Source organism: Glycine max, chromosome 14, assembly GCF_000004515.6.
Source record: "Glycine max cultivar Williams 82 chromosome 14, Glycine_max_v4.0, whole genome shotgun sequence".
NCBI lineage: Eukaryota > Viridiplantae > Streptophyta > Magnoliopsida > Fabales > Fabaceae > Glycine > Glycine max.
Window position 1 is genome coordinate 3,590,054 of NC_038250.2, and position 9,146 is coordinate 3,599,199.

General features: G+C 35.4%; 1 protein-coding gene and 1 pseudogene across 1 annotated transcript; both read right to left on the bottom strand.

Moving 5' to 3' along the window:
• Window positions 1-1,800: 1,800 nt before the first annotated feature.
• On the bottom strand, window positions 1,801-4,474 carry LOC100793616 (protein LYK5-like; annotated as a pseudogene).
• A 188-nt stretch (window positions 4,475-4,662) lies between these two features.
• On the bottom strand, window positions 4,663-8,723 carry LOC100797864 (uncharacterized). The gene is made up of 9 exons (XM_014766555.3): window positions 8,414-8,723; window positions 7,260-7,487; window positions 7,007-7,128; window positions 6,641-6,701; window positions 6,265-6,405; window positions 5,870-5,977; window positions 5,502-5,730; window positions 5,159-5,413; window positions 4,663-4,971 (listed from the first exon to the last, which is right to left on the bottom strand). Exons 1-9 carry the CDS (start codon window positions 8,576-8,578, stop codon window positions 4,889-4,891), a joined length of 1,392 nt encoding a protein of 463 aa, XP_014622041.1. The 5' UTR covers window positions 8,579-8,723; the 3' UTR covers window positions 4,663-4,888.
• Between the last annotated feature and the right edge of the window lie 423 nt (window positions 8,724-9,146).

Here is a 9,146-nt window from a genome sequence, read left to right on the forward strand (position 1 = left end):
ACTAGTCTCTATAAAACTTGTAAGTAATATGTTCCTGGATTCTTTAGCAGCTAGGACAATCTTTAAATCAGAACTTAACATCATACTCATTCTACTCAGTATCCAGTGCTGAGTTTTAGGTTTCAACTATTATGGCCCGGTTGCGTACGACACAAACAACATCTGACGCTGTATTTTCTGAGCTTCTGTCAAGACTATACTGCTAAAAGTTAATCCATAACAAATATCAGAATGTGAAATAAGTTCCTGTCCACTGGTAATTTCTTTTTTCTACTGCAGCACTTCTGGCTGTGCCACTTTTTTCTTGGCCTTTTTTTCGCTTCCTTTCTATAGTGACTAATTTGTTCCTTAATTAGGATTGCATTGAATGTATTTTAAATATTGGTGTTGCAAGAGAGCAATCAATGTTGTGCGTATATATAATTATATATTGGTTCTGATCCTGACTTCTCTGTTAGTGATCGTTCTGTGGATGGTTTTAAAGGGGGTGAAGAAGATATTATAATAATCTTCACCGTGAGATCTAATGAGAGTGGTAAAGTAATGTTTTCTTTCCAAGAGACACAGCAAATGTTGTATGGACTAGGGCAAGGTAATGTTACTCACACATGTTTAGGTCATTCTTTGGTGTTCTTTCCAAGATATAAATACGGATACTTTTGATCTATTCACCCAATTTTATTTACTCAATCCATTTACAGATAAACTTCATATTTATCTAATATTGTTGTCTAAATAGATTTGACGGTGACTGCAAATGTTTTTGTTGTCTACTTGTCTTAAACAACCAACTTTTGTATTAGAATATATATCATATTTTTAAAAGCAACGTACTTAAGCCGTTAGTTTATTGTGAAGACGGTGCTTTCACATGTCACTTTGGCTATCTAAAAAACCCAAATAATAGGATATTCTGTTAAATATGCAATTTGACTGAGTTTGAGATTAATCATATTTTATATAAAAGGCTTCTAGATATATAATGTAATTAATTACTTGGTTAAATTAGGTGCTTACAATCAGTTACTTTGACTGTGACAGTGTCAGTCTCCTCCGAAACTTGGTCTTCATGTTGTATCAGATTTATATTTTCATCCAACTGTAGACGCAGTTTCATCTTGGCCTCGACCTGCATTTGGAACGTGTTCAAAGGACTAGATCCATTTTATAGAATACCCAAAAAATTGTAGCTTTCAATTTTTACAGAAAACTTTTACTAAAGGACACCATGGACTTCTCCAAATTGTTGCTTCGAACTCTGCTTTTTATGTTCTAAAAGAACTCATGTGCCACCACAATGTTGTTATAAATCAATCTTACCATTTAAAAAACACTTTGGTTTTAACTATGATTACCATAAAGTTTATACTTACTCCTCAACAATTAAAATATCTTCATAGGGTGTGTCTAAAATTTCATCTTAAGCGATTCAATCAGTGAGATTCTTTTTTTTTTCTGCCGGAGACTGGAGCTAAAAATAACTTGTAATGAAAGAAGGCGAGAAGCTGATTTTTCTGGAGGCTCAAATGACATTCAAAGCCAAAAGTTCAGAACTCCGTAGAAGTCAAACAAATAAAAATTGAAGTGACGAATCATGTGTTGGAACAGAACCTCAGGAAGCCTTATCAACTAGAAATTAAAAAAAAAAATAGAAATCATATGTTGCCAGATCATACGCATACGAATTGTGTCATATATGCATATAATATGAAGCAGCCATGCATTTGGATTCATCTGGCACCAAAAAGATCAATAATAATAAATAAATAAAAAGTAAATTATTTACTGGCAACCTTTATATTGGCTAAGTCCATCTTCCTCTATTTCATTTCACAGGTTGTTACTCTGAAGTAAAACATCAAAAGAATTTTACACGAAAAGAAGTAGAAAGCATACAAGTTGAAATCCTTGCATCTAGATTCTAGGCCTAGCTGAATTATTTTCTGTATTGGCATTTGATATCACTCGCGAATGATAAAATATCATTTGTTGGATCATTAATTATCTTAAAGAATAACATGTTGAAATGTGTAAGTGTGAACTTCAATTTGTAGTAGCAGCCATCAATCAATCCATATGATACAAAAAGAGGCCAAAAGAAAACTCTGCAAACACAAGATCAAAGAATCTCTTATTCCGTTGAAGCAATTGGGCAGCAATACCACAATGCCAAGCTCATCATCATCTATCTGCTGTCAGAGATTTGGCTAACAGATCTAGACCATTCAAGCTCGTCAGACGGATCCCAATCCAACGTGGAGGATTGAATCTTGGACAAAATCATGAAAACTTCAGAAATCTATGGCCTTGCATTGAGGTCGCGAGCAACACAGCGTTTGGCAAGTTCTGCCATGGAATAAGCAAGTTCCAAAGGATACTCATATCTCAAATTTGGATCCATGAAACCTCCAAGTTTCTCTCTAACATTCCCTGAAAGAAGCTCCAAAAGCACAACCACAAACTCAAAAACATATCCATCTTTGGAGTAATCAAACCATTCTCAATGTACTCAGGTGGCATGTACCCTTGAGTCCCCACCACATGCCTTGTCAATTGAAACCCCCCATCACCCCTTGATCCTCCACAGCTCTTGCCAACCCAAAGTTCGAAACTTTAGCCCTAAAATTCCCATCCAAATGCACGTTCCCACTCTTCAAATTCTTGTGCACATGAGGAGTAGTATAGTTATGAAGGTAGTTAAGTGCGTCAGCAACATCATGAGCAATATGAACCCTCTGCACCCAACTCAAAGGCACGGAATTCTCATACTTCTTGTTAACACTGTGAAGCCAATCTTCAAGAGAATCATTCTCCGCCAACTCGTACACAAGATAGGTGTCACCTTTGTAGACACAAAAACCCGACAACCTTATACTGTTGAAGTGGTTAATCCTCTTGAGAAGGTTAATCTCACCCGACACGCCACCTTTGAGAACTTTAACCGCAGCATAATCACCCTTGAAAGAAGCCCTATAAACAGAACCCTTGATCTTGTTCTCTTCACCGAAGAACGCCGTTGCATTCTGCAACTCCTCAAACTTGAACACACTCAACGACTCAATCGCGTAACGAACCCCTTCAGAAGAAACAGACCAAGAATGCGTCGTCGGAATAGTCACCTCCGTGGTGGCAGAACCCGAGAAAGCCTTTGGCGGCGGCGGCGGCGGCGGCGGGTGTTCCACCCGCCGCAGTTGATAGAAACAGAGAAAAAACAGAGCAGCACTTAAAATAAGCAACACAAAAACCACAACCACGATTCCAACAATAACCCATTTCTTGAAAGAGTCGGAATCTCCGTCCTCCGCCGGAGCAGGAGGCGGCGGCGGCGACGGGGAATCCTCCGGGGGAGTCGCTGCTCTCTGTATTCCAACCGGTGGCTCTGTTTTCAAAGGAACCGAAATCGGCGTGAAGTAGAAAATAACGGAGGTAGCAGAAAGCTCGTTGGCTTCAAGAATGCTCTGTTCGTCGACGCCGAAGATATCAGCAATGGAAGAAACGGATTCTCCCAGAGAGACCAAGTACGTGAGCAAGTACTTGAACCCTGCTTCGCGCTGTTTCTGCGTGGGGCAGGCGCACCTGAGAGGTACGTGGAGGTTTCTTTTGACCCTTGAGGAGGTTGCGTTCGTCGATGCAGTTTTGAAGCATGTGTTACAAAAAATAATTAGGAAACCAAAACATAACATCAGGAAAATTATTTCACATATAATCAATATGTAAATAATTTTTATAACAATATTTAATAAAATAAATAAATATAATAATAAACGAGATTTTTAAAAAAATGGATTAAAGAAAAAGAAAAAAAAAAGCCTCCACTATATCGGTAGAATAAATTTACATTATATATTTTTAAATTTTTGTATCACAATTATTTTATATTTTAAATTTTTAATAATGATGTGCCAATTATTCGTTGACCACAACAAGAATATCTCAAATGGAAAAGACACTCTGCTTTTTTACGTCAAAACACATTGTGGGTGCAACTGATAATGAAGCCTGAGGAAAAAGAGAAGTTACGTATGTTTCATATGATAGACTTTAGGTTGACTTCCTATCAGGAGTTCTTGGTTAGCACGGCTAAAACAGAAAGTAGATATAGTAACTTTCGCCATAGATTTTTTATTATTATTATACAGAATAATCCGTGGAATAATTTTTTTTCCCTGAGAAGTTAAAATTTCAAAAATTACATAGCAAGTTAAACAATTAATTTTTCTTCTTTTTTCTTTTCATCACCGATACATATTTCTCTTTCTTACCACAGAGTGTGTAAAAAAAGATGGGATCTGGTTTTTCTACTGTCCCTTCTTGTGCTGCTATCCCTTTAAAATTATACAGTTTTGATAATTTTTAAAATTAAATGTTATCATTAAATATTAATATAACTGTCATGAAGTGTTATTTTCATGAGTAACACAGGGACAACATGTGAAGGGACAACAGAGAAGTCAAATTCGAAAAGGTGTAATAAACTGAGTGTGAAGCAGCGCTACAAATTACATGTCTTTCCAAGAAGGTGCCTCAATTCATTTATAATTTTATTTTTGATTTCTATCTCTTGATACAAGTGCACACCAAATTTGCAAATCCATGTTTTAAAACAACCGAACACAAACTTATGAAATACTAACAAATTAATCACATGAAGCAGCACCAGGATTCCATCATGGCATTCTATGCATCATATCTAATGGCTCAACCACCAATTCACTCACAAAAAAAAACAACTTCTAAGTGTGCTTATTGATGAAGGATTGATTAGTGGAAACGGTACAAGAATAATCTATACATCTTATTGACCTATAACCACTGATGTTAAATCTACAAAGGAGAAGAGATAATAACACATGCTCCCTTTTGCTGACTGTGTACATATCTATGCGTATCAATCGTGCTTTCTTTTGCAGCTTTCAAGTCGGCAAAGTCTGAAGCAAGTGTAAACTAGCACTAGGAATGCAACAAACATCACTGCAGCAAAAAAATGAAAAATATTCCTTGAAACCAAATGATAGTAAGCAAATTACCAAAAACACAAACAGTTCAGGTTTAATCATACTATGCATGGAAACTTTAAGATTGATATCCAAAGTAAATAACGCGCATGCACGCGCACACACAAAGGATCACTAGCAAGTGGAACTTAGAAGTGACTTACCAAATAAGGTGGAAAAGAACAAGATTGCCAGGCGATATCTTACAATCCATGGCAGACTAACTTCAAGGGTGCAATGCTTTGAATTATTATGCTCTGCTTTTACCCTGTCTAAAATCTCTGAATTTGATGGTTGTAATTCCGTTAATGAAACATCAACCCCTGTAACTGTGACACTATCCTTGTCCCTGACTTTGAATTTCAGAGTCACTGGGTGAGAGTCCCAATCTATCTCAATAGTTCCAAAGTTTGGCTGACCTAATGAAATCCCACAATTGAAACATCAAAACATGAAAACCAATATACAGTAAATCTTCTTACCCAAAAATAAGGAAGAAAAGTTTACCATAAATACAAGATTTGTATCTGCAATTTTCGTCCTTAACTCTCATAGTAGATGGGGTCAACCATGCCACAAATCTCACAAAAGAACGCAAGAAAGGTGGGACAACCTCCTCAACTGATTGAGTAACCCCACTTGAGGTTAAATCATATAGTGGATAGTCCAAAGCACAATCATATCTCGTGATTTCCCCAAAGTGAACATCTCCACTAATAAAAAATACTCCAGCCCTCTGCATAGAAAAGACTAATAAGAAGTGAAATGAGTCCTCACTACAGCTACGTAAATGATACCAATGAAATTCCCTTTAACAACATAGATGTAAAACATAGAAAAGAGAAGTAGAAAATGAATGTACTGAAAGTTGTTACCTTACTATCAGCGATTAATTTAAAAAGGCGATCTCTTTCTTTTGGAAAACGACCCCATGATTCCATTGCGAACAATGGATGAATGGTAGCTGAAAGATTTGATATAACCTGACATAGAAAAAGAATATAGAAATGATTTCATATTAACAACATAAAAATGTATCTCAATTTTCCAAGGTGCAACAATTCAAGCACAAAACTGAATTATATATTGAGTTCAGCAAGATTTTCATGAGAAAAGCGCCCAGTCAAATTTAGATATACAATTTCAAGAATACAGACATAATAATTGATAATGTAGACAAAACTCATAAAGATGCAGATGCCATGTTTAGTATTTTGAATAATTCTTACTAATCTCTGGCATTATAACAATTGATACCTAATTGCTGTACCTGAATAGAAGATCCAATTATGGTAAGAGCTGTTGGTGGACCCTTGAGCTCTGTCTCCAACCACAACCATTGTGAATTCCCCAAAATGGTTCCATCACTTCCTACAGGGTCTCTGTGATATCTGGTATCTAAGAGGACAATCTGAATAGTTTTCCCCAATCCACAGTAAAAGCAAATATTAGCACAAGAGACATGCTTAAAAGTTAATACACAATTTAAAAGCAACTCTCAAGCCTTAATTATTGACAAAAACAAAATGAGTTCTTAACCATCAAAAGACATTTAAGATGATCATGGTTACATCCTACCACAGCACAATAATCGTGAAAGGACTTTATGAATTTAACAAAGAAGATATATTTTATTTGATCAATACCTTGATATCTCTACCTACAGGACCATACGTATATGAGGCATATACACCAGCCTGTTTCCGCCTGAAATGAGAAGCTAGAGTAAGTATCTAAAACCTAAATATGTATCTGTTGCCATTAAAATCTATTAATGGGTGAATACGTATATTAGCCAGACACGTAAACATGTCTTCACTCTCCAAGAAAAAAATGAGGTTCCCCAGCCAATATAATCATATGTCTCATAATATTGGAAAACAACCCCTGGAATCAAGAGAACGATTCATTTATATACTAGTATTCTTAAAAGAATGTAAATCAAATCACCCAAGCTGTAGAATACAGATACGCCCGACATGATAATGCAGCAAAAGAGATTATCCACCCACCGTGGGCTATCTTGAGGTTCATCCAAGAAATCAAGAAGCAACTTTTGGTTGGTTATTTTTCCATGAAATTCTTTCCCTGCATCATTTAATCCATAATCGTGATCATCCCATGTACCAATAACCTATTAACATACCAAATGTGAAGGTCAGGCCAAAAAATTGATAAGCACAGTCGCCATTTTAACACTCAGAAATTTGAATGAGAATATCTACTAGATAGCAAAAACAAGTAGAAAAGCTCAGAATGAAGCACCTTAGCATTCTGTTGGAGTCGAGCATAGCCAGGATTAGACTTAGCTTTTTCATATCCAGCCTTCATTTCCTGCTCAGAGGAAGGAACAAATCGTGGAACATTCTTCCACGGTCCAACAGTCCTTTCCTGTCCAAATATTTTGAAAGGGCGTTTGAAGTCTCCATAAATGTTATCACCCAGCCATATAAAAATTTGGGGATGGAAGTCCACCACTGCATCCCAGATGGGCTGGCAAAGAAACAAAACACTCAGCATGCACATATATAAATGAGCTGAAATGAAAAAGTTAACAATATCCTGCAAGCATAGCAATCAAAAGCCTAAATAATAACAATTATTGAACTTGTGCTGGGGAAGAGGTTTGTAGCCTAAAGCAGTCAAACAAGAAACCATGTAAGATTGCAAACCCAAACTATAACCAAAAAAAATACCAAGGCTTAACTCTCATCTAGCTCTGTGATTTCTTGAATTTAGTTGTAGATGCAATACAATTTAGACGGCTTGATTAAGAAATACTACAAAAGACCATACAGTAACGTACAATGTAAATTATAAAGTTGTCTAGTTTCAGTAAAACATGAATGATTTTAGTGGTAAAAGTGTGAAACACACTACTCCATAATCAATTTTGATTTCTTCTAAAAACTGGGGGATAAAACGGAATTTCATATGCATCTCACTCTTGAATAAAAATTATATAATGCATAATCATCCTCACCAACAATTCTTACAAACAGGGAACATTTTCCAGAATCCACGGAAAATTATAAATAGAAACGGTTGGTTGTTACTTGTTCCATAAAATTAATCAAATTTATTTTGTTTACAGAAAATTATACCATTTATCCACAAGACACTTTTTTTACAGCATTATTGTTGTTTGTTTTCTTTTTAAGTTGAGTACAACAGAACTGCAGTTTGCTTAAAGCTGACGTAACATTGGCACTGCAACAGCGTGCTAGTACAAGAATTGGGACATCATGGTTGAAACAAAGAAACAGAATCATTAGCATACAAGTTCCATTACACGACACTGCAACATGGGTGAAAAAAAATAAAACAAAGACAAGACAAAACAAAACAGAACTAGAATAAAAAGTAGAAAAATTAAAATAGAAAAATAAAACATAACAAAATAGAAAAAATTTTGGAACCTGAGGAGCGCTCTGGTTGGAGCATGATCCGAAGGCAATTCGAGACACCACTTGTTCCTGCTTCTCGTGACTGTCGGAACCGGTAACGGTTACTACTGTAACGCCGACCATTCCGATCAAAACGACGGCGTTCCACCACCGCCACCGAAGTTGATCGATTCCCATTTGCACAAAAATCACAACTTCGAATCCAATTCTTTCTCAGAGGTCATAAAAAGGGAACTTTCTTAGGATGTGAGACCAATGGCAGACACAAAATGAAACTTTCGGTTGTTATATAATGCATTTCTTTTCTCTTTTTTCCCGATAAAAAAAAAAGTAAAGAGAATTCAACGAAACATTTTTCAAATCTGGAAATAAATATACGTAATTTTTTTCAAGACAAAAAGCTTCCTTTTTGCTGCAAGAGATCGTCACAAGTCTGTAAAAATAATATTAGTTTGAAAATTAAGTTTTTTAAGGAAAAAATATGTTCCTAGTTTCTATCCTTTATAATATTCTTTGTTTTAGTTTTTGTACTTCACTGTCAAGTTTGGTCCAGAACTTTAAGAAATAAATATTTTTATTAATTTTTAAAAATTTAAGACCAAAATATTTGAATGTGAAGTACAATGGAATTTTACAAACTACAAAAAGACAAACATTTTTTTTCTTTTATTATATTATAGGTGCAATATATTTTTTAATTTTATTGATAATCTATTTCAATAAAATCTCCCTTCTTAACCAATTT

Coding starts and splice junctions, on each gene's coding strand:
- LOC100797864 (XM_014766555.3), bottom strand. CDS start 8,578: ATGGGAATCGATCAACTTCGGTGGCGGTGGTGGAACGCCGTCGTTTTG. Junction 7,129..7,259: donor GACTCCAACAGAATGCTAAG/GTGCTTCATTCT, acceptor GTATGTTAATAG/GTTATTGGTACATGGGATGA. Junction 6,406..6,640: donor CTGTAGGTAGAGATATCAAG/GTATTGATCAAA, acceptor AAAACTATTCAG/ATTGTCCTCTTAGATACCAG.